Here is a 26,164-nt window from a genome sequence, read left to right as displayed (position 1 = left end):
CACATCTAATCCATAAACTAATGTAGTTTCTAAACTGTACAGATGTTTGAGGTATGGTCCGGTACCCTAACTTTTTTTGTCGGGGCACGACACAACCGTTTAAATCTTATTTATTATCTTATTTAGTCAGACTGGTCATGTTTCACATTGTAGCCGAACCGGGAGCAGTACTGGCACCGGACGTAGGGGGGGTTTTTCCGGGTTGAATGGGAAATATGGCCACATGCTGACTAAAGTCCTGAGTCCTGAACTATACTGTGGTTATTAACAGTTTAGTTAACCCTCAGTGCTAATATACCCTCTGTTCAGTTTTGTGAACCCTCTTGACTGTGTAAATGTTTCAGAACACGGAAGGATTGTGCCTTATTTTGGATGTACCTTAACTCATTCACTGCCAGAATGAATAAATAAATCTTAAGTGCAACCACACCTCTGTTGTACTGTGTGTACACACACCTGGTTCTTGGCATCGTTGCTATGGTAACACTGATGCTGGATGTAGGCTGCTCCCAGGACCTGCATCCCTGAATCATTCTCTGACAGATACCTGACCGCCGTGGGCATGTCTATACCCTGGATCCTACACACACACACACACACACACACACACACACAGACACACACACACACACACACACACACACACACACACACACACACACACACACACACACACACAGTCCTTGTTTAGATGTCATTTATCATCCACCAGGGAAAATCATTTTAGTTATAGACACCATAACAAAAAACTACAGAGATGAGAGGTTTCTATCTACCTGTCTGTCTGTCTGTCTGTCTGTCTGTCTGTCTGTCTGTCTATGTGTGCGTGCGTGCGTGCGTGCGTGCGTGCGTGCGTGTGCGATGTGAGAGTGTGGTCTACACTAACTAAAACCTGTCTCACCCTCCCAGTGGGTCATTACTATGTGCTATAGTATAATAAACCTGTCTCACCCTCCCAGTGGGTCGTTACTATGTGTTATATAGTATAATAAACCTGTCTCACCCTCCCAGTGGGTCATTACTATGTGTTATATAGTATAATAAACCTGTCTCACCCTCCCAGTGGGTCGTTACTATGTGTTATATAGTATAATAAACCTGTCTCACCCTCCCAGTGGGTCGTTACTATGTGTTATATAGTATAATAAACCTGTCTCACCCTCCCAGTGGGTCGTTACTATGTGTTATATAGTATAATAAACCTGTCTCACCCTCCCAGTGGGTCATTACTATGTGTTATAGTATAATAAACCTGTCTCACCCTCCCAGTGGGTCATTACTATGTGTTATATAGTATAATAAACCTGTCTCACCCTCCCAGTGGGTCATTACTATGTGTTATATAGTATAATAAACCTGTCTCACCCTCCCAGTGGGTCATTACTATGTGTTATAGTATAATAAACCTGTCTCACCCTCCCAGTGGGTCATTACTATGTGTTATAGTATAATAAACCTGTCTCACCCTCCCAGTGGGTCATTACTATGTGTTATAGTATAATAAACCTGTCTCACCCTCCCAGTGGGTCATTACTATGTGTTATATAGTATAATAAACCTGTCTCACCCTCCCAGTGGGTCGTTACTATGTGTTATAGTATAATAAACCTGTCTCACCCTCCCAGTGGGTCATTACTATGTGTTATATAGTATAATAAACCTGTCTCACCCTCCCAGTGGGTCATTACTATGTGTTATATAGTATAATAAACCTGTCTCACCCTCCCAGTGGGTCATTACTATGTGTTATATAGTATAATAAACCTGTCTCACCCTCCCAGTGGGTCATTACTATGTGTTATATAGTATAATAAACCTGTCTCACCCTCCCAGTGGGTCGTTACTATGTGTTATATAGTATAATAAACCTGTCTCACCCTCCCAGTGGGTCATTACTATGTGTTATATAGTATAATAAACCTGTCTCACCCTCCCAGTGGGTCATTACTATGTGTTATAGTATAATAAACCTGTCTCACCCTCCCAGTGGGTCGTTACTATGTGTTATATAGTATAATAAACCTGTCTCACCCTCCCAGTGGGTCGTTACTATGTGTTATATAGTATAATAAACCTGTCTCACCCTCCCAGTGGGTCGTTACTATGTGTTATATAGTATAATAAACCTGTCTCACCCTCCCAGTGGGTCATTACTATGTGTTATATAGTATAATAAACCTGTCTCACCCTCCCAGTGGGTCATTACTATGCGTAGACGCTCCGTCCATCACATCCACTCCCTTCCCGACGCTCCTCATGCTCCTCAGAGACGCCGCTCGGTGGATGGACGCCTGGTACTGCTGTTGCCCCGCCCCCAACACGCTGCTGGCCCCGCCCCCCCTGCTGGACACCTGATTGGACGAGGTGTTTTTAGACGTTTACGGTTAGAAGAAAAACAACACATGGTTCATACATGCTTCTCACAGGAAGAGAGCATTAAGGATAGAGAAAACCATAAACATTATGAACAGAACATTAAGGATAGAGAAAACCATAAAGTCAGAGAATTATTTTATTAGCTAAAAACTAGAAGAAAAACTGTTTCAAGTCCTATTTTCAAAAATGGTCAAAAACCTTCAAAAATAGCAGATATACAAGCTCGCCTGTAGATCAACTACTCTTGCAATTTTTCTAAGCTTTTTTTAATCTCGCCCCCGACAACCCCCATTACAATAAAAACTAAAATTAACACTACAATAAAAAATTAGGGCTGGGACTCGATTAAAAAAATTAATCTAATTAATTAGAGGCTTTGTAATTAATTAATCGCAATTAACCCCCCCCCCCCCCCCCAAACGGGACAAACGCGCGCGTAGGGGGGGCATCATTACAGATTGATTTGCCCAGCCAACATTATCAAGCAGGCATCATTTTCATGCACTGAGCTGGCTGCAGTAAACTTTGTTGTTGTCTGTCATGTCTGAGAAGCGAGCACCACCGTCTGTTGGTGCGCTGTAATATCGATCCGTCTGAAACTCGTCCAGTGAGAAACGTTCCGCGGTGCAAAAAAAGGGTGCGATTAAAATGCGTTAATTTTTTTAACGCGATAATTTTTCTGTAATTAATTGATCGAAATTAACACGATAAAGTCCCGGCCCTATAAAAAATGTAAAAACAAATAAAAAATAAATAAAGAAATAAATAAACTAAATCAGCAAACCCACTTTGATTCTTTATTTTTTTCTAAATTTGTATCCCATGATTTTGCAACCCGATGTTTTTCACCCAGTGTCAATTGTCTAAGTAATCCTGGGTGCTACACTCCCTCTGCCAGCCTTGGGAGAGCCCAGGGCCGAGCTCATGCCTCCTTCAATGCATGAGAGCTAACAAGCCTTCTTATCACCTGACAGGGGGGAGTGACCCCGGTAGGACGTAGCGCGTGGAAGGAACACGTTATTCCAACTACTTTGATGAATTAACCAAAACTAAACTAGAAACAAAATACAAAACACAAACTAATAACATTCATATGAAACCTGTTGTTGTTGATGCTGCTGCCAGGCCCCTCCCCAGCTGTTCCCCCCCGCTGCCATGGAGCCCACCCTGCTGGCGGTGCCCCCGGCCCCCCCGGGGCCCCACAGCCCGTCCTGAGGGCCCCAGGGTTGTTGTTGTTGGTGTTGCTGGTGGTACTGCTGCCGGTTGGTGATGCGGCTGATGGTGCGGTGGGAGGGGCCTCTGTAGGCGTGCTGGCTGGCTAGCTCCTCCTCCTGCCAGTAGGAAGAGATTAAAGTATTCAATCGATCAAAACTCTTTAACATGATTTTACAGGATTATACTGAAGCCTGAAAGAGACAGATGTGTTCCTCATGAGTCAAGGCACATGTATAAGCAAACGAGGCATGATTTATGCCTGTTTAAAGTTTGCATTTTCAAACGATTGCTGTAGCGCCCCCCCTTTGGCCAATTGGAGTAAGATTGGTTTCAGAGATATTTGGAATGACCCTCTACAATGCTGCAAAGTTTCATAAAGATATTACTCTGCATTTATGTGTTAGGGGCAGAAGAATAATTTTCAGAAAACTGCAATATTCATTGGCTCATAAAAGCTTCATTTTTTCACTTAACACATTGTGTGCCAGAGGTTTATTAAAATAGGGTACGTTCAGTGCCTGCATATCTTCCATACACTTACGTTGATACGTTTCGTGCTGTAGAAGCCCCGACGCGGAAGTGCATGTAAACAAAGCGTGCGTGCGTGCACGACGGAGGGTCCCGGCTAACGCCTGGAACAATAATATTTCTAACGCGATCCTCCATTGCAGAGTGATCGCCGATCGAAAACGGCTCACTTCCACCACGTTAAAAATAAATGGAGATATTAAGCTTTTAGTCAAGGAGTTAATATTGGAACGGCCGACCGGAAGCATTTTTGACATGGATCCACACCCGGCCTCTCCTTCTCAGAGATTCCTTGAATGATCCCAAAGTTTCGTTAGAGCGCCCCACGTGGGCCCCACGTATAAAAAGAAAAATGGGCCAAAAACGGTCCGGACCGTTTATGGCACTCCCCGCATGGATTCTCAAAAACGGTCCGGACCGTTTATGGCACTCCCCGCATGGATTCTCAAAAACGGTCCGGACCGTTTATGGCACTCAATGTGTTAAAAATTCACTCCAGCTTTGCTGTCGGTAAAGGTCCAAAGTTCATATGTAAAAAGTTTGGTGCAGATTACTCAAAAATCCCAGGAGGAGATTTTTACTGTTTTCCATATAATTCAAAATGGTGGGAGATCTAAAGGTCTGATCTTGTAGATCTGCTATTTTTGCTAATTTTGAATTGGAATCTGAAGTAAGTAAAGCGGGTCATGTTTGCATGTGTGGAATCATAACAGCTGAAATCAATAATATATCACTATTCTGATATTAACCTGTGGGCCGCATTAACTCATTGAGTGCCATTAACGTGTTTCACGTGTTTTTACCGCTATGGCGCAACGTGCCAATGACGTGTTTGACGTGTGTTTGAAAAAAAAAAAAAAAAAAAAAAAAAAACATGTTCAGAACCCAAGATATCATTATCTGAAGATTTGCAGCTCCAAGCACTCCTTGTTTAACGTATAACTGGAAAAGGCTGTATCTCGCTTCCTAAGCACTTTTTTTTTACTTTGAAAAAAACTCTGGCACTGGGACAACATAATATAGAAATCATTTTTGTTTATTCGTTTCTGTTCTTTTACTGACTCATAGGTAATACAATTGAGTGCCAGAATTGCCAAACGTTTAAAAAAAAAAAAAATTCTCGCACTCAATGAGTTAAGTGAAGGTGGGGGCCGCATGTGGCCCACGTATTTATGTATGCCCTCCGGCCTCTATTAAGGCCCCTTAATAATGCAAAACCAACAGGTATTATTGAACCAAAGTAACGTTTTATTTCCATCTCTTACCTGCCAGTTAGAGGCCCCGCCCCCTCCCCGGGCCAGAGTCCCACTGAGGCTCCGCCTCATGGCGCCGAGGGCGGGGCTGGCGGGGGAGTAGTAGGCGGGGCTGCCCGGGGGAACCAATAGGGACGCGGGGGGGAGGTTCTCGGGGTCGGACAGGGACTTGGAGCGGGTGGTCCTGCTGCGATGCGATTGGCTGGTCTGGTAGCTGCTCTGGGCCAGGCTGGTCCCCGATTGGCTGGCCGCCCGCCGGTAGGCGTGGTTCACGCCCAAGTCCACGGCGGAGCGAGAGGAGAAGCCAGCGGAGGAGGGGAGGGGTCCGGTCGCCACCTGGAGGGCAAAGGTCAGAACACTTACATGTCAAAATGACAGAAATACACATATTGTTACTGTTGTGTTACTTTATACTAAAGGAAATGTAAAAAAATAATATATATATATATAATATATATATATATATATATATATATATATATATATATATATATATATATATATATATATATATATAATATATATATATATATATATATATATATATATATATATATATATATATATATATATATATATATATATATATATATATATATGAGCTTGTAGATCTGCTATTTTTGAAAAATCTTGAAAAAAAAATTCAAATCTTTGAATATATATATTTTTAACTCAAATCTTAACTTCTGGGGGGTCCCTGGAACAACATATTTTGAGATCCGTGGCCAAATACATGTCATTTTGGGAGTCCTTGAAGTGAAAAAGTTTAAGAACCACTGATATTTAAGCAACAAGTTTTTTTCAAAAAACTGTTAAGATTTAGAAGATATTTGTAGAATCCCCCAGAAGCAAAGATTCGAGTTAAAAATGTTCGCTTTTAAAATATATATATATTCAAAGATTTGCACACATTTTCATTATTTTTCAAAGAAATTGCAGATCTACAAGCAGATCTCTGAGCCTGTAGATCTGCTATTTTTTAATAGCCAAAGTATAAGACTGTCTCTCTGTATTCTATGATCCTATAGTTAACTGAGACACTACACTGTCTCTCTGTATTCTATGATCCTATAGTTAACTGAGACACTACACTGTCTCTCTGTATTCTATGATCCTATAGTTTACTGAGACACTACACTGTCGCTGTATTCTATGATCCTATAGTTTATGAGACACTACACGGTCTCTGTATTCTATGATCCTATAGTTTACTGAGACACTACACTGTCTCTGTATTCTATGATCTTATAGTTTACTGAGACTTTACACTGTCTCTGTATTCTATGATCCTATAGTTTACTGAGACACTACACTGTCGCTGTATTCTATGATCCTATAGTTTATGAGACACTACACTGTCTCTGTATTCTATGATCCTATAGTTTACTGCGACACTACACTGTCTCTGTATTCTATGATCCTATAGTTTACTGAGACACTACACTGTCTCTGTATTCTATGATCCTATAGTTTACTGAGACACTACACTGTCTCTGTATTCTATGATCCTATAGTTTACTGCGACACTACACTGTCTCTGTATTCTATGATCCTATAGTTTACTGAAACACTACACTGTCTCTCTGTATTCTATGATCCTAGTTTACTGAGACACTACACTGTCTCTGTATTCTATGATCCTATAGTTTACTGAGACACTACACTGTCTCTCTGTATTCTATGATCCTATAGTTCACTGAGACACTACACTGTCTCTCTGTATTCTATGATCCTATAGTTTACTGAGACACTACACTGTCTCTCTGTATTCTATGATCCTATAGTTTACTGAGACACTACACTGTCTCTATGTATTCTATGATCCTATAGTTTACTGAGACACTACACTGTCTCTGTATTCTATGATCCTATAGTTTACTGAGACACTACACTGTCTCTGTATTCTATGATCCTATAGTTTACTGAGACACTACACTGTCTCTCTGTATTCTATGATTCTATAGTTTACTGAGACACTACACTGTCTCTATGTATTCTATGATCCTATAGTTTACTGAGACACTACACTGTCTCTCTGTATTCTATGATCCTATAGTTTACTGAGACACTACACTGTCTCTGTATTCTATGATCCTATAGTTTACTGAGACACTACACTGTCTCTGTATTCTATGATCCTATAGTTTACTGAGACACTACACTGTCTCTCTGTATTATATGTGTGTGTTTACCTTGTATACTGTATGTCACTCTGGATAAAGAGCGTCTGATAAATTAATACATTGTAAATTGTTCAGTCAAGACAGATTTTCATTTAGAAAACATTTCACAACGGATCCTGAAATAACAGACTTACAAACCCCTCCACCAGCTACACACAAGATAAACATGAAGCTGTGTGTAATATTAGCCTTATGACTCAACTGTTTGCAGAGCTTCAACCATTCATAATGTGTGAGTTTAATCCTGTTAAACCTCAGCATAGAGAGGTCCTGTTAAATACTGCATGGACATGAGGGAGGGGGGAGGGGGGGCGTGTGGGGGGGGGCACAGTCCAAAGATATGACCAGTTCCATGACACGATCCGTTCAGAGAGAGGACTGAGGGTTGTAGCAGGTCACTGAGTTCATTAGGAGTCTGTTATTACAGTTAATAATAATAATAATAATAATTTCAAAACTTTAGTTACTAGTTACTTTGTAGATTTTGATTATTATTACAAAACATACATTAACCATTTCAGCCCTAAATACATTTCGGCCATTTGAAAATGGCAGATCTACAAGCTCACAATGCGCATTGTGAGCTTGTAGATCTGCTATTTTGAAACAGGTCCATTATTTGACTTAATATTTGATAATTCCGGGTAACAGGACGGTATGCAGGTGTGATATTTTGTGTGTGCGTGTGCGTGTGCGTGTGCGTGTGTGTGTGTGTGTGTGTGTGTGTCTGAGGTCTAGACCGTAAACAAGTCACACAGGAAGTCAGCAATTCCATCATCATCAACTTCCTCCATTTTTCCAACAGTCTGGTTTCCACATTATGATGGGAAACACACACACACACACACACACACACACACACACAGGTGGAAAGTCGCTCTGCATTGTCAGAGCGACCGGGTGAAAAGCTAGGGTGACACAAAGCCCACTTCCTGTTTAGGACCACCCCCCCACGCACGCACACACACACACACACATACACATACACATACACATACACACACACACACACACACACACACACACACACACATACACATACACATACACATACACATACACATACACATACATACACACACACTTACTGTAACATTAAACCATTGTTCTACACTTCCTGGCTTCCAGGTTAGCTTTAGCTTTAGCATGGTATTGTTATATTCAGTCTGAGCAGATATCAGCTGATCAGTGGTGGGAAAAGTACTCATTATGCAGAATGTCCCATTTCAAGCTTTCAAATATATACAAATACTTTGAAAATAGCAGATCTACAAGCTCACAATGTGTCGCATCGCGACGCATTGTGAGCTACTTCTACTCCACTACATCTCAGAGGTAAATATTATACTTTTACTCCACTACAATTATTTGAAAACTTTAGTTACTAATTAATTTGCAGATATACATCATTACATTATAAAACACACATTAACCACTTTGGCCCTATTTTATACATAGGCTATTTGAAAATAGCAGATCTACAAGCTCACAACGCGTCGCATCTGCGACGCGTTGTGAGCTTGTAGATCGGCTATTTTCTACCATTTTAGTACTTTTACTTTTGGTACTTTAAGTACATTTTGATGCCAATACTTTTGTACTTTTACTCAAGTAACACTTTGAACACAGGCCTTTTACTTATTTTTATATTGTGGTATTGGTTCTTTTACTTAAGTAAAATATCTGAGTACTTTTATCCACCGCTGGTTGCCAGGTGCTAATAATGATACACAGTAACATTAGAAGAGACTCAAAAGTTGATTAGGTTATTGTGTTTTTTGTTTTATCTTTTTGGGTGGGAAAATAAAATAAATAATAATGTTATGAATTCATGTCTTCATTGATGATAATAAGGCCTATAATGTGCATATGCCAGGTTTACAGAGGTGAAGTGAGGCTGTGTGTTATCTAAAGGGAGGTTCTTCCTTTAACCTTCCTATCTTCCTACCGTCTCAGACCGCTTCATTATGTGTGTGTTGACCTGAACGTGACCTTTGTGGAGTCCCACTTAATGAGGAAGAAATCCTTGAGAATGTTCAGAGAGCTGTTTGTGCTGCCAGCTGGCAGAGAGCCTGGAGGAGCACAGAGGACTGAGGGCCTTGCTGTATGTCAGAGAGCCTGGAGAAGCACAGAGGACTGAGGGCCTTCCTGTACGTCTGAGAGCCTGGAGGAGCACAGAGGACTGAGGGCCTTCCTGTATGTCAGAGAGCCTGGAGAAGCACAGAGGACTGAGGGCCTTCCTGTACGTCTGAGAGCCTGGAGGAGCACAGAGGACTGAGGGCCTTCCTGTATGTCAGAGAGCCTGGAGGAGCCCAGAGGACTGAGGGCCTTCCTGTATGTCAGAGAGCCTGGAGAAGCACAGAGGACTGAGGGCCTTCCTGTATGTCAGAGAGCCTGGAGGAGCACAGAGGACTGAGGGCCTTCCTGTATGTCAGAGAGCCTGGAGGAGCACAGTTAAAACACTGGTTTTATGGCTGCCTTATGCCTTACGAGAGGCATAAGGCCGTTTCAATTCATTCCCTATGGAAGTCACATGGTTTGATAAAACTGACTTGACTTAAGGGAGGGGGGGGGGGAGGGGTAGAGCCAGAGAGCGGCGAAGCAAGTCAGCTTTATCAAACCATGTGACTTCCACATAGGGAATGAATTGAAATGGCCTTATGCCTCACGTAAGGCATAAGGCAGCCATAAAACGAGTGTTTTAACTGTGTGAGCTATAGAGTACAGAAGTCCTGACGTCACTCGTTCATCCCCTGGTTCGTAAAGTCATTTCTCTATGGAGAATAACATTGGGTCATCTTAGAATCGTCTCATATAAGAATTGTGGTCCAAAAATAAACAAACTGTCTCAGCGATATTGTCAGGGAGGAGGTTCTGTATCGTTTATGATAGTCAGTCACTCATATTTGATACAGTCCATTTCTGGCGAAAATTTAACTAATTCGGTGGAAGTAACATTATGGTTTTCTCACCGTCAGTTGATGCTTCATATCCATAAGAGTCAAACCGCCGGGGTCATTTGTTTATTTTTGGAACACAGTTCTTATTTGACGCGATATTAAACACGTCTATGGGAATTCAGAATGGAGGTGGAAAACCGTGACCCAGGTAGACAAACCTAGGATGTGTAAATGACGTCAGACTTCGGTGCTCTATAGGCCTGAGAGGCCAACAGCGTTTTCCTATGGCTTGGCAGTAGCGGGGGGGGGGGGGGGGGGGGGTTAGTGCAGTAATTCTAGTGCTGAGATGCTCTCACTAAATAAGTCTTGTGGAGTTTCAGCTACTATGCATCCCAGAAATATATAGCTTATAAGGATTTGTAATGTAAGGAATTTGTAAGGAAATGTAAATAAATATGGCAACTCATTTAGATGTAGGCCTACGTAGGTTTATGGTTTCAACTCATTTAGATGTAGGCCTACGTAGGTTTATGGTTTCAACTCATTTAGATGTAGGCCTACGTAGGTTTATGGTTTCAACTCATTTAGATGTAGGCCTACGTAGGTTTATGGTTTCAACTCATTTAGATGTAGGCCTACGTAGGTTTATGGTTTCAACTCATTTAGATGTAGGCCTACGTAGGTTTATGGTTTCAACTCATTTAGATGTAGGCCTACGTAGGTTTATGGTTTCAACTCATTTAGATGTAGGCCTACGTAGGTTTATGGTTTCAACTCATTTAGATGTAGGCCTACTTAGGTTTATGGTTTCAACTCATTTAGATGTAGGCCTACTTAGGTTTATGGTTTACCGTTTCACTCATGATACAATTTTTCTTTCATAACATGAAAACATGTGCCAGATAATCCCCCTACAAGAAAAAATAAACCTTTCAGACATTCAGTCAGACTTCACTGTAGCCTATAGGAGCCTCTTCATAAATGATATTTGTACTTAGGCTGTCGTGAAAGTTTATAATATTTAGAGAAATTTAAAGTTTCAAATACAAAAGTAGTAGAAGTAGTAAGTAGTAGTAGTAGTAGTAGTAGTAGTAGTAGTAGTAGTAGTAGTAGTAGTAGTAGTAGTAGTAGTAGTAGTAGTAGGTAGTAGGAAAACGCTGTTCGCGTCTGAGAGCACAGGACTGCTCTTCATTTCAAAGACCCCCGGCTTGACATGCACTAGGACAAGGGTTCCCAACGTTTTCAGGCCGCGAGCCCCCCTAAAATAATCTTATTTGACCTGGAGACCTCCTAAAATAATCATATTTTATCTGGAGACCCCCCAAAATAATCTTATTTGACCTGGAGACCTCCTAAAATAATCATATTTTATCTGGAGACCTCCTAAAATAATCATATTTTATCTGGGGACCCCCCACCCAGACAAGCACTTGGAATTGTAGGAGTTGAGGCATTACATTTAGTTTGACTCGGTTCCACAGATAAATAGTGAAAATAGCAGATCTACAAGCTCACAACGACTCGCAGGGCGAGGCGTTGTGAGCTTGTAGATCGGCTATTTTCACAATGTTTGCCTCTTTCTTAGGTAATATTTGACAATATGGCTAATTTGCTATCAAAAGGGTCTTCAAAGTCAAGTAGTAAATGTACAGATACCTTGTATACACTTATACTGTATGTTGGTTTGTTTACTGTCGAGTGAGAACATTAAAGCTAATTATCTGGGGACCCCCTAAGAACCACTGCATTAGGCCACAGACCCCCATTTGATGCCATTATTTTAAATCTCTGGGAGCCGGACCCCCCATCTACACTGTAAAATCCTCAGTACTCTGTTTTTTTTACTCTGCTTTTTTGCGCCGTGTGTGTGTTTGTCTGACCCGATCTCACACAACACGGTGAAAATAGCACGGATTGACGCCTAGAAAACCCCAAAAGCCGTGCATATAGGAGGAGCCGCGAATTTGTTACGTTTTTGGACCATGACGGAGGAGGGCAGTCTCAAGGGACGCCTTGAGCCTGTCAGCGCCGTCAGAGTTCTGTACCGATCGGCACAGAATGGTGCATCATGTTGTGGGGACTGCTCTGCTTCCGGGTTGCAACCCGTGTTATTTCACCGTGGGATTCGCGGCTCCTATGCACGGCTTTTCAGGTTTTCTAGTCGCCTATTTACGGAATTGTCAATCCGTGCTATTTCACCGTGTTGTGTGAGATCAGGCTGGTTTGTCGGTGAGCAGCTGATCTCCGATCCGGCACCGTTGGCCCGATCGGCGTGAAACTTTGCACACACACTCCCCCTAGAGGCCAACTTTAATTTCTGCCCGAAATGTTTTTTAATCGACCTCATGTCGGTGCCGTAACAGGCCGCCTCACGTTTTGGTCAAGAACTTCTTGAACCGTAGGTCGTACAATCACATTTAGCCTTTTCTTCAATTTAGCGTTTTCTTCAAAAAACACACACTTTTTTGCTTCAGCTCCTACAAATTCTGTCCAAAAGCTCACGCTAATGCTGACACATTATCTCTGGGGTCATGTGATCAAGACGTATCAGTCAGATTCAGCAAAGTTTGCGGGGCCCTGGCCCCTGGGTAGGCACCCCGGCCTGGCTCAGAGAAGCACACTTTTCTAGTCCTTCACATATTTCCCGCTAGTGGTTGGTGAGACCGTGTGCCTTCATTGTTATATTTATAATCATCGTCTCTTCCTCAGTGACTCATCAACAACATTATGTAAGGAGGAAAACATAAAGTCATTAGTGAAATAAACTGTTTGTGGTTTGGCTGTTGGACCGTTGTCCTGGAAACGGGGTTTAAACGGACGTGAAATACTGCACAGTGCTGTCAGGGTGTGGGCACACACACACACACACACAGACACACACACACACACACACACACACACACACACACACACACACACACACACACACACACACACACACACACACACACACACACACACACACACACACACACACACACACACACACACACACACACACACACACACACACACACACACAGTGGAACGTTCCATTAGTGTTTGTAAGGGGTGTTGTGGGGACAGTGTGAGACACAAACCCACTGACTGCTTGTTCTAATGCATTATGCTTCTCAAAGTGGGGTCAGGGGACCCCCAGGGGTCCTTGAGGGGGTTCCAGAGGGGTCCCCAGCTAAGCTAGTTAATGTAGCATCACCATCAGTGGACTGTATCCTACTGACTCACCTAGCCTCTGAGGAGCCACCAGCGGGAGGACGTAGAGCCTTGGTTCTATACTCCTCCTCCTCCCGCACAACACTCCCCGCTGACAGGCTCCGCACCCAGCCTGTAGGAGTACGTAAAGTGACCCTCCTCCTCCCCTCCACCAGGGGGCACTGATCATTACACTATGTTATCATTCTTAACCCTTCACTCATTCAGTGCCATGTGTTGTAGTGGTTTTATAAAAGATGATCTCTGTCACCAGACTGATCACTTTCCCTTTCTACTCACAAGGACCCTTTCTACTCACAAGGACCCTTTCTACTCACAAGGATCCTTTCTACTCACAAGGACCCTTTCTACTCACAAGGATCCTTTCTACTCACAAGGATCCTTTCTACTCACAAGGATCCTTTCTACTCACAAGGATCCGGAAAAAACAACGTCATCCCAAGATTTCCGCCTCCGTCCACTTCCTGTTTAGCGTTTTCATGAGCAATAATAACGGATCTACATGTTCTGTGGCCAGTTGAACAGGGAGAGATGTTATATTCACATACTGTACATACTGTACATACTGTTGAACAGGGAGAGATGTTATATTCACATACTGTACATACTGTACATACTGTACATACTGTTGAACAGGGAGAGATGTTATATTCACATACTGTACATACTGTACATACTGTACATACTGTTGAACAGGGAGAGATGTTATATTGGAATGTCTTTTTTCTCTGGGCGACGCACACACACACATACCGGGTGTGTTTACAAACGGTCAGACAAGCGATCATAACGGATCTACATGTTCCGTGACCAGTTGAAAAGGTATAAAAAACAAAAGAAAATCGCTGGCACTGGCACTGGGCAAACACAGCCAGAAATAAGTCTAGCAATGAATGAGTTAAATTTAATTCATTGAAATCATTGTTTTATTTGATTGTTTTTGCCACAAAAAAGGGTGCTGTAGTCAAAATGAATAGGACAACACCGGAAACCAATGGCCACGCCCCTAAAACCATGACATTCCAGGCGTGCTTCATTCTGTCTCTTCACTGTTATTAAAATCCCTCCTGAAGGCAACATCTGTGTACAATAAACCCTGTTCTGTGTCGTCCTCTAACTAAAGTTACACTACAACCACTCTGCTATCTAAACCACACTATAGATACACTACAACCACTCTGCTATCTAAACCACACTATAGATACACTACAACCACTCTGCTATCTAAACCACACTATAGATACACTACAACCACTCTGCTATCTAAACCACACTATAGATACACTACAACCACTCTGCTATCTAAACCACACTATAGATACACTACAACCACTCTGCTATCTAAACCACACTATAGTTACACTACAACCACTCTGCTATCTAAACCACACTATAGTTACACTACAACCACTCTGCTATCTAAACCACACTATAGTTACACTACAACCACTCTGCTATCTAAACCACACTATAGTTACACTACAACCACTCTGCTATCTAAACCACACTATAGTTACACTACAACCACTCTGCTATCTAAACCACACTATAGATACACTACAACCACTCTGCTATCTAAACCACACTAAAGATACACTACAACCACTCTGCTATCTAAACCACACTACAGATACAGGACAACCACTCTGCTATCTAAACCACACTATAGTTACACTACAACCACTCTGCTATCTAAACCACACTATAGTTACACTACAACCACTCTGCTATCTAAACCACACTATAGATACACTACAACCACTCTGCTATCTAAACCACACTATAGATACACTACAACCACTCTGCTATCTAAACCACACTATAGATACACTACAACCACTCTGCTATCTAAACCACACTATAGATACACTACAACCACTCTGCTATCTAAACCACACTATAGTTACACTACAACCACTCTGCTATCTAAACCACACTATAGATACACTACAACCACTCTGCTATCTAAACCACACTATAGTTACACTACAACCACTCTGCTATCTAAACCACACTATAGATACACTACAACCACTCTGCTATCTAAACCACACTATAGATACACTACAACCACTCTGCTATCTAAACCACACTATAGTTACACTACAACCACTCTGCTATCTAAACCACACTATAGTTACACTACAACCACTCTGCTATCTAAACCACACTATAGATACACTACAACCACTCTGCTATCTAAACCACACTATAGTTACACTACAACCACTCTGCTATCTAAACCACACTAAAGTTACACTACAACCACTCTGCTATCTAAACCACACTATAGATACACTACAACCACTCTGCTATCTAAACCACACTATAGTTACACTAAAACCACTCTGCTATCTAAACCACACTATAGATACACTACAACCACTCTGCTATCTAAACCACACTAAAGTTACACTACAACCACTCTGCTATCTAAACCACACTATAGATACACTACAACCACTCTGCTATCTAAACCAAACTAAAGTTACACTACAACCACTCTGCTATCTAAACCACACTATAGATACACTACAACCACTCTGCTATCTAAACCACACTATAGATACACTACAACCACTCTGCTATCTAAACCACACTATAGTTACACTACAACCACTCTGCTATCTAAACCACACTATAGTTACACTACAACCACTCTGCTATCTAAACCACACTATAGTTACACTACAACCACTCTGCTATCTAAACCACACTAAAGTTACACTACAACCACTCTGCTATCTAAACCACACTATAGTTACACTACAACCACTCTGCTATCTAAACCACACTATAGATACACTACAACCACTCTGCTATCTAAACCACACTATAGATACACTACAACCACTCTGCTATCTAAACCACACTATAGATACACTACAACCACTCTGCTATCTAAACCACACTATAGTTACACTACAACCACTCTGCTATCTAAACCACACTATAGTTACACTACAACCACTCTGCTATCTAAACCACACTATAGTTACACTACAACCACTCTGCTATCTAAACCACACTATAGATACACTACAACCACTCTGCTATCTAAACCACACTATAGTTACACTACAACCACTCTGCTATCTAAACCACACTATAGTTACACTACAACCACTCTGCTATCTAAACCACACTATAGATACACTACAACCACTCTGCTATCTAAACCACACTATAGTTACACTACAACCACTCTGCTATCTAAACCACACTATAGATACACTACAACCACTCTGCTATCTAAACCACACTATAGTTACACTACAACCACTCTGCTATCTAAACCACACTATAGATACACTACAACCACTCTGCTATCTAAACCACACTATAGATACACTACAACCACTCTGCTATCTCAACCACACTATAGTTACACTACAACCACTCTGCTATCTAAACCACACTATAGATACACTACAACCACTCTGCTATCTAAACCACACTATAGTTACACTACAACCACTCTGCTATCTAAACCACACTATAGTTACACTACAACCACTCTGCTATCTAAACCACACTATAGATACACTACAACCACTCTGCTATCTAAACCACACTATAGATACACTACAACCACTCTGCTATCTAAACCACACTATAGATACACTACAACCACTCTGCTATCTAAACCACACTAAAGTTACACTACAACCACTCTGCTACCTAAACCACACTATAGATACACTACAACCACTCTGCTATCTAAACCACACTATAGTTACACTACAACCACTCTGCTATCTAAACCACACTATAGTTACACTACAACCACTCTGCTATCTAAACCACACTATAGATACACTACAACCACTCTGCTATCTAAACCACACTATAGATACACTACAACCACTCTGCTATCTAAACCACACTATAGATACACTACAACCACTCTGCTATCTAAACCACACTATAGATACACTACAACCACTCTGCTATCTAAACCACACTATAGTTACACTACAACCACTCTGCTATCTAAACCACACTATAGTTACACTACAACCACTCTGCTATCTAAACCACACTATAGATACACTACAACCACTCTGCTATCTAAACCACACTATAGATACACTACAACCACTCTGCTATCTAAACCACACTATAGATACACTACAACCACTCTGCTATCTAAACCACACTATAGTTACACTACAACCACTCTGCTATCTAAACCACACTATAGTTACACTACAACCACTCTGCTATCTAAACCACACTATAGTTACACTACAACCACTCTGCTATCTAAACCACACTAAAGTTACACTACAACCACTCTGCTATCTAAACCACACTATAGTTACACTACAACCACTCTGCTATCTAAACCACACTATAGACCTATAGTGTGGTTTAGATAGCAGAGTGGTTGTAGTGTATCTATAGTGTGGTTTAGATAGCAGAGTGGTTGTAGTGTATCTATAGTGTGGTTTAGATAGCAGAGTGGTTGTAGTGTATCTATAGTGTGGTTTAGATAGCAGAGTGGTTGTAGTGTATCTATACACTACAACCACTCTGCTATCTAAACCACACTATAGATACACTACAACCACTCTGCTATCTAAACCACACTATAGATACACTACAACCACTCTGCTATCTAAACCACACTATAGTTACACTACAACCACTCTGCTATCTAAACCACACTATAGTTACACTACAACCACTCTGCTATCTAAACCACACTATAGTTACACTACAACCACTCTGCTATCTAAACCACACTATAGATACACTACAACCACTCTGCTATCTAAACCACACTATAGTTACACTACAACCACTCTGCTATCTAAACCACACTATAGTTACACTACAACCACTCTGCTATCTAAACCACACTATAGATACACTACAACCACTCTGCTATCTAAACCACACTATAGTTACACTACAACCACTCTGCTATCTAAACCACACTATAGATACACTACAACCACTCTGCTATCTAAACCACACTATAGTTACACTACAACCACTCTGCTATCTAAACCACACTATAGATACACTACAACCACTCTGCTATCTAAACCACACTATAGATACACTACAACCACTCTGCTATCTCAACCACACTATAGTTACACTACAACCACTCTGCTATCTAAACCACACTATAGATACACTACAACCACTCTGCTATCTAAACCACACTATAGTTACACTACAACCACTCTGCTATCTAAACCACACTATAGTTACACTACAACCACTCTGCTATCTAAACCACACTATAGATACACTACAACCACTCTGCTATCTAAACCACACTATAGATACACTACAACCACTCTGCTATCTAAACCACACTATAGATACACTACAACCACTCTGCTATCTAAACCACACTAAAGTTACACTACAACCACTCTGCTACCTAAACCACACTATAGATACACTACAACCACTCTGCTATCTAAACCACACTATAGTTACACTACAACCACTCTGCTATCTAAACCACACTATAGTTACACTACAACCACTCTGCTATCTAAACCACACTATAGATACACTACAACCACTCTGCTATCTAAACCACACTATAGATACACTACAACCACTCTGCTATCTAAACCACACTATAGATACACTACAACCACTCTGCTATCTAAACCACACTATAGATACACTACAACCACTCTGCTATCTAAACCACACTATAGTTACACTACAACCACTCTGCTATCTAAACCACACTATAGTTACACTACAACCACTCTGCTATCTAAACCACACTATAGATACACTACAACCACTCTGCTATCTAAACCACACTATAGATACACTACAACCACTCTGCTATCTAAACCACACTATAGTTACACTACAACCACTCTGCTATCTAAACCACACTATAGATACAGGACAACCACTCTGCTATCTAAACCACACTATAGTTACACTACAACCACTCTGCTATCTAAACCACACTATAGTTACACTACAACCACTCTGCTATCTAAACCACACTATAGATACAGGACAACCACTCTGCTATCTAAACCACACTATAGTTACACTACAACCACTCTGCTATCTAAACCACACTATAGATACACTACAACCACTCTGCTATCTAAACCACACTATAGATACACTACAACCACTCTGCTATCTAAACCACACTATAGATACACTACAACCACTCTGCTATCTAAACCACACTATAGTTACACTACAACCACTCTGCTATCTAAACCACACTAAATTTACACTACAACCACTCTGCTATCTAAACCACACTGACGAATCCTTGGTATCTTCATGTGACCGACTCAACCTTCTTCTCTGCTCTGTGGAAAATCCTGGCAACGCAAGGTTATAGATTCTCGGCCGGGAAAACTTGGAATTCCCGGCCGCCTTCTCGCGGACCGGTGGTACATGTCCCGCGAACCGGCACCGGTCCGCGGACCGGTGGTTGGGAACCCCTGGCTTAGATAGCAGAGTGGTGAGCATGAGCAGCTTTGACCTTCAGGTTCATAAAGACAAACAGTGGAGTGAAACTCACGGCCATGACTCGGCTGGGCGTGTGGACCATGGATCTGCTGCTGAATCCTCCATGGTTGGATGAGAAGGTTCTGTATGATGGAGCACCGTGGTCTGAGAGAAAGAGAAAGAGAGAGAGAGAGAGAGAGAGAGAGAGAGAGAGAGAGACAAGGAGAAAAAAACATGAGAACGATAGGAGATACAATGAGAGGTGAAAGATCAAGCGAGACAGACAGACAGACAGACAGACAGACAGACAGACAGACAGACAGACAGACAGACAGACAGACAGACAGACAGACAGACAGACAGACAGACAGACAGACAGACAGACAGACAGACAGACAGACAGACAGACAGACAGACAGACAAAGAGAGATAGAAGAAATCCTATATTAACTCATTGACTGCCATTGACGAGTGCACTCGTCATTTGGCCTGAGTATCACACTGCCATTGACAAATGTGTGGCGTGTTCAATGGTTTACGCTAGAGGGCGCTGTTCGCCAAAGTATATACAGTATAGCGTACAGTGTAGGCTGCTAGATGTGAGGGCCGCGTAGCGGCCCCAACCTCTAGTTGTCATAAAAGTACAGAATGAAAACTGGAGCCTGACTGGAGGAGTTTTGTCCTCCATGTTGATCATGATTTTAGAGTCTAAACCACCGAATACCACATTACCTAGAATTCATTTGGCAGTTGACAATATGGGTCATTTTGTCAAAAACTGCCAAATCAATTCTAATCAGTTGAAAAAACATTCAAAAATAGCAAGCACACAATGAGCTTGTAGATCTGATTTTATTCAATAAATCAGTGCTGTTGAACACCCTTTACGTCTGTGTGTGGGTTGTACAACTATTGAACCAATGAAAAGTATTAAAAAGCTCTTCTGACTAAACCTCCTAACTCCATTGGATCCTCAAACTGTCAGTCAAACCTCCTAACTCCACCTCCTAACTCCACCTTGTGGAGAGTTTTTCCATTTCCTGAAAAGTTACTACTTTGTTTCTGCAGAGTTACACTGGGTAGAGCATGACCCAATGACCTGCTATCAACTCAGAGCTAATGTTTACATAGACACTATACTGATATGACACACAAACCTCTGATCTCCATATTATAACGTCTTGTGTTTTTTCCTATATTAACACCCTTCTTGCTCATACTACATGACTACAGAGACTCGTTTAGAGCTTGTAGATCTGCTACCGTTGCCGTTTTTGAATTTGAGTGAGACGCTGGAAAGTAACAGTTTTGGAACAAGGTTTACACCACGACAGAGACCATGTATAGCTTTATCAGACAACCGTATGACCGACGTTTAAATAGGTTTGTGGGTCAGAGAGATTAGCTGAGAGCACCGTGTCACATGTCACGTGTCACATGTTACATGTTACATGTATGTGTGAAGGTGAGCTCATCATCTCCGCTCCAGTAGAGATGACATCATCTCAGTGGAATGAGAAACATGATCATTAGAAGAACACGATGTGTTCATCTGGGCTAGAGATGACTTTTAACTACATTAACCCTCTAGTAGAGGGACATGTTTCCTATAGGGAGCTTACTGGGGAAACCCTTATGACATCACTTCCTGTTGTTTTTTTCAGGGTCAATTGCCAGGGCCCAGGTTCTGCTGTCTGTCTGTCTGTCTGTCTGTCTGTCTGTCTGTCTGTCTGATGTTTACATTGCCAAAGCCAAAGTGGAACAAAACAATCTAAACAGCACAATGTAATGTGTGTGTTATGTGCTTTATATTATAATATGCACACCTCAGTCTACAGCAATACTACTATTGGCTCATTAATGCTGATGTGTCCTTGTTTAGTGTCTCCACTGCTCTATGGCTATAGCCTGGTCCCAGACCATAGGCCCCGCCCACTCTCTGAGTGGACCTCCTCTTGGTCTGGAGTCGTAAATGTGAACCTATAGGACTTCTCCGGTACAAACTGTATTGACCAATGAGAGTCGGAGGTGGGCGTGGGGATCCCTTAGGATTGGTTTTTAGGGAAACTCTAATCCCCTCCCCCTTGTAATGGCCGACACTGAGCCAATGTCAGACTGAAGCTCCACGCTAGCCTGGTAAATCTCATTTGTCATTTATTTCAGGAGTGAGTCTGGCCTGATCGCCCATTCGGCAATTTTGACTGTGGGCTGGAGTTGGGCGGGAGTAATACCGTTGACTGACAACCCCTTCAGCCAATCAGCAGTGTTCCCCTTCAGCCAGTGCATTTTTACCACCTCCAGACTAGCCTCGATCTCCAGGCTTTTATTGTTTAGTTTTGCTAAAAAATAAAAGCCTGGCCCAGCCCGTCGGTGTACTCGGTATGAGGAAGTGTTTCACTTCCCAACCAACCAGAGTGCAGTGGGCGTCGCTCGTAATGTTGTGTTAACAGGGCGGGGGTTGACGGACAGATCGGTGTACCAATGGGATCAGGTGCAGTCTCTCGCCGGCTCTATACACCCGCCCCTCTATACACGAAATCAGGAGCGTTGGGGCAGTCTACCTCCAGACTAATGTGACGCAACGGGACTTTTGAGACGGCCATGCCCAAAATAGGTTGCCTTATTCGGACACATGCGTGTCACTGCCCGCCCCTGCCGGTTCTCTGAATTTGTATTTTTAAATAGGCTCTGTCATGATTAATTGACACATATATGAAGTTAAACAACTACATTCTATCCAAACGATATCTTAAAACTAAATTCCGTGCCTCAAAATAGAAGTTTGAGAGCGTTTTGAAGTGTAAAAGAGAGTAGAAAACACTGTGGTCAAAAAAGATGGCTGCCGTTCGTTTTTGGTCTGCACTCAGGCTGCACTCGGTTCCAGTCGGGCTCATTCGAACTCGCCACCTGATTGGCCAACTTCCGCTGTCAATCACAGAACGATGAGCGACGACGCTGATAGGCTCGTCCATTTGGTGAACGGGCCAGAAACGCCCAGACAAGCCTTCAGGCCAGACTCCTTCCTGAAATCAAATGGAAATGAGATTTCCGGAGGGAGGGGGCTTTACCAGGCTAGCTCCACGCTGCTTCAGGCTGATAATCAGGCTCCTATGGCTGTAGAGTACAGACAGTAGACACTCACCTGTCAAATACTATTACATGAGAATAAATACGTGTGTTTAACAGAGCTGTTTAACAGAACTATCGTACCAAACCATAGGAATTGTGCATTTGCTGTCAGAAATAGTTCAATATATCACTGTAGGACAGGTTAGCATAGGATACACTTTACAAACTAATGACAGCAGTATTTCACTGTTTTACATCTCCCCCCCCCCCCCTCTCTGACTGTAACCATACTTTATCTTGGTTCCTGCATACTCTCAGCCTCTCCTTAGCTCCAGTTTAAACACATAAACACACGGTGGTTTTTTTAATGGTTTGCCAGACATCACAGTTTGTGAAGCAGCCTCCCTGGGACAATGAGAGGAAAGACCCCCAGACCCCCGCACCCCCCCCCCCCCCCCCCCACACACACATAAACATAAACCAGTGACTAAGGCCTTCTGACAAACTGTTTAGAACATGGCACTTTTCTTCCCATATCTTTATTGCTTTGCTATAGTGCTGATTATCAGTAGTGAGAATAATAATACTGTAACATTATAATTCTACATATTGTGTTAATTGTTTATGACATTGGTTCTCAAAGTGGGGTCCAGGGACCCCCGGAGGTCCTTCAGGGAGTTCCAGGGGGTCCCCAGCTAAATGATTGATAGTTAGGAACCAAATGGACCCTTACAGGTCTGTAACTCTGAGAGTGTACACATGGAACCAAATGGACCCTTACAGGTCTGTAACTCTGAGAGTGTACACATGGAACCAAATGGACCCTTAAAATGCTGACCCTGGGAGCTGAGCTCCAAAATGTCCTATACATTTTGTGCAAATGGCAAATAAAGTCTATTCTATTCTATTCTAAAATGAAGCTGGTTTTGTCTAGTGTTATAGGATTTATGAAAGCCATTTTTTCCCCTATTCTACGAGACCCCCGTGTATTTAATGAGGCGATCACCGTGAGGACGATGATCACGGAAAATATTCCATGACTTTTCAAAAGGTACAGTATAACCGCTCGTCACACTGTTAAACTATTTACTCTGGCAGTTAAAGAGTTAATGAAGTCAAAGAGAAGGCAAGGAGAGATTTCTATGCCGTCAAAAGGTCAACACAGGTTAACGTCCCAATTAGGACCTGGCTCAACATATTCCAATCAGTGATTGAACCTGTTGCCCTGCATGGCAACAGGTTCAACAAAACACCATTTTGGAAAACTGAAAAAACATCCAATGTAAATCGTGCAGAAAGAGCTTGCACGAGAATCCTCCGGGTCCAGAGGAAGACTCCTAACTATGCATGCAGAGCTTTGTAAGAGAATCCTCCGGGTCCAGAGGAAGACTCCTAACTATACATGCAGAGCTTTGTAAGAGAATCCTCCGGGTCCAGAGGAAGACTCCTAACTATGCATGCAGAGCACAATTAGACCAACGCCCTCTAATCATCAACATTGACAAATTTGCCATAACATTTTGGAAACACCGAAAAAAATCCTATCATTATAATAAAGGCCTCAAAAGCCAAGAGATGAACATAGAGAAGAGTCCCCTCAGTCAGATGGTCCTGATGCTGAACAACCCAACATCATCCTCTATAGACCCTACTAACATTAACCATCTGAACAACCCAACATCATCCTCTATAGACCCTACTAACATTAACCATCTGAACAACCCAACATCATCCTCTATAGACACTACTAACATTAACCATCTGAACAACCCAACATCATCCTCTATAGACCCTACTAACATTAACCATCTGAACAACCCAACATCATCCTCTATAGACCCTACTAACATTAACCATCTGAACAACCCAACATCAGCCTCTATAGACCCTACTAACATTAACCATCTGAACAACCCAACATCATCCTCTATAGACCCTACTAACATTAACCATCTGAACAACCCAACATCATCCTCTATAGACCCTACTAACATTAACCATCTGAACAACCCAACATCAGCCTCTATAGACCCTACTAACATTAACCATCTGAACAACCCAACATCAGCCTCTATAGACCCTACTAACATTAACCAGCATCAGGACAGAGACGTCACTCCCCAACTAATCTCTCAAGAACAGATTCTGCTCTGCGTTTGAATCTGTCGGTAGCCGCGTTGACCCAATCAAATGTAGTGGGCGGGATTTACGTGTGTGCCGTTCGTTCCCCACTGGAAACAAACCGAAACTCATTTAACAATAGCGTCCTCGAAGCAGACAAAACCACGGAAAGTTAGTAACATTTTATCTTTCATCATAGAAACAAGTGGGCTTATAAACAAAACTATCCATGTTCTTTGGGATTGTGTTAGTGTTCCGTGTAGAAATACTGTTAGTGGGAATGAAAACATAGTCGCACCGCCGGAAGTGAAAGGCTGAAGGCAGACCAAAACCCCGGTTTCCCTGAGAACGGGTCCTCCGTTCAGCTCCGCCCAGAGCCAAATGAACAGCAGTGGGCGCTGTTTTTCCTTTTTATTTGGCGATGGGTTCCCAGATTGCTCCCCAACACATCCGACCCGATCAAATTATTAATCAACAGAAACAAAAATATTAAAACTATTGGATCAAAACCACAAAAACCCAAAGTAAAGTTAATGTCTATCTGGCCCTAAACAGACAATACGCTGTGGCAGAATATTTGAGCATGGTGACTGATAATAAAGTGAGAAAAACCTTAAAGGGATAATTCACCCAAAAAAACATTTTTTTTCTCTATTGATTAGTTTCCCCATGGAGACGTGAATTCATGTATATTTATTTCGTTTTTGTCTCGTTCCTAAGACAATAATTTGATGACCAGCGGACCTGTAGGCTAGCGGTTCCAGTAGGAGACACAAAGGAGACTCTTTGTGTCTCCTACTGGAACCACTGCTGGTCATCAAATCATTGTCTTAGGAAATGAGAC

At 42.0% G+C, this 26,164-nt stretch overlaps 1 protein-coding gene across 1 annotated transcript in view; it reads right to left on the bottom strand.

Annotated features, from left to right (window-relative positions):
- The window catches only part of LOC308082066 (plakophilin-3-like), a gene marked incomplete at its 3' end in the record, with an annotated part of 60,416 nt that overhangs the window by 16,829 nt on the left and 17,423 nt on the right, over positions 1-26,164 (bottom strand). The window contains exons 2-6 of the mRNA XM_080423675.1: positions 20,204-20,295; positions 5,385-5,708; positions 3,477-3,707; positions 2,188-2,351; positions 457-580 (exon numbers count right to left, since the gene is read on the bottom strand). Coding sequence (XP_080279801.1) covers positions 457-580; positions 2,188-2,351; positions 3,477-3,707; positions 5,385-5,708; positions 20,204-20,295 — 935 coding nt within the window. The remainder of the gene's footprint in view (positions 1-456; positions 581-2,187; positions 2,352-3,476; positions 3,708-5,384; positions 5,709-20,203; positions 20,296-26,164) is intronic.

This window comes from Gymnoscopelus braueri, assembly GCF_963280865.1.
Source record: "Gymnoscopelus braueri genome assembly, chromosome: 1".
Taxonomy (NCBI): domain Eukaryota; kingdom Metazoa; phylum Chordata; class Actinopteri; order Myctophiformes; family Myctophidae; genus Gymnoscopelus; species Gymnoscopelus braueri.
The sequence above is the reverse complement of the archived record's forward strand: the minus strand, read 5'-3'. Positions and strand labels throughout refer to the sequence as shown.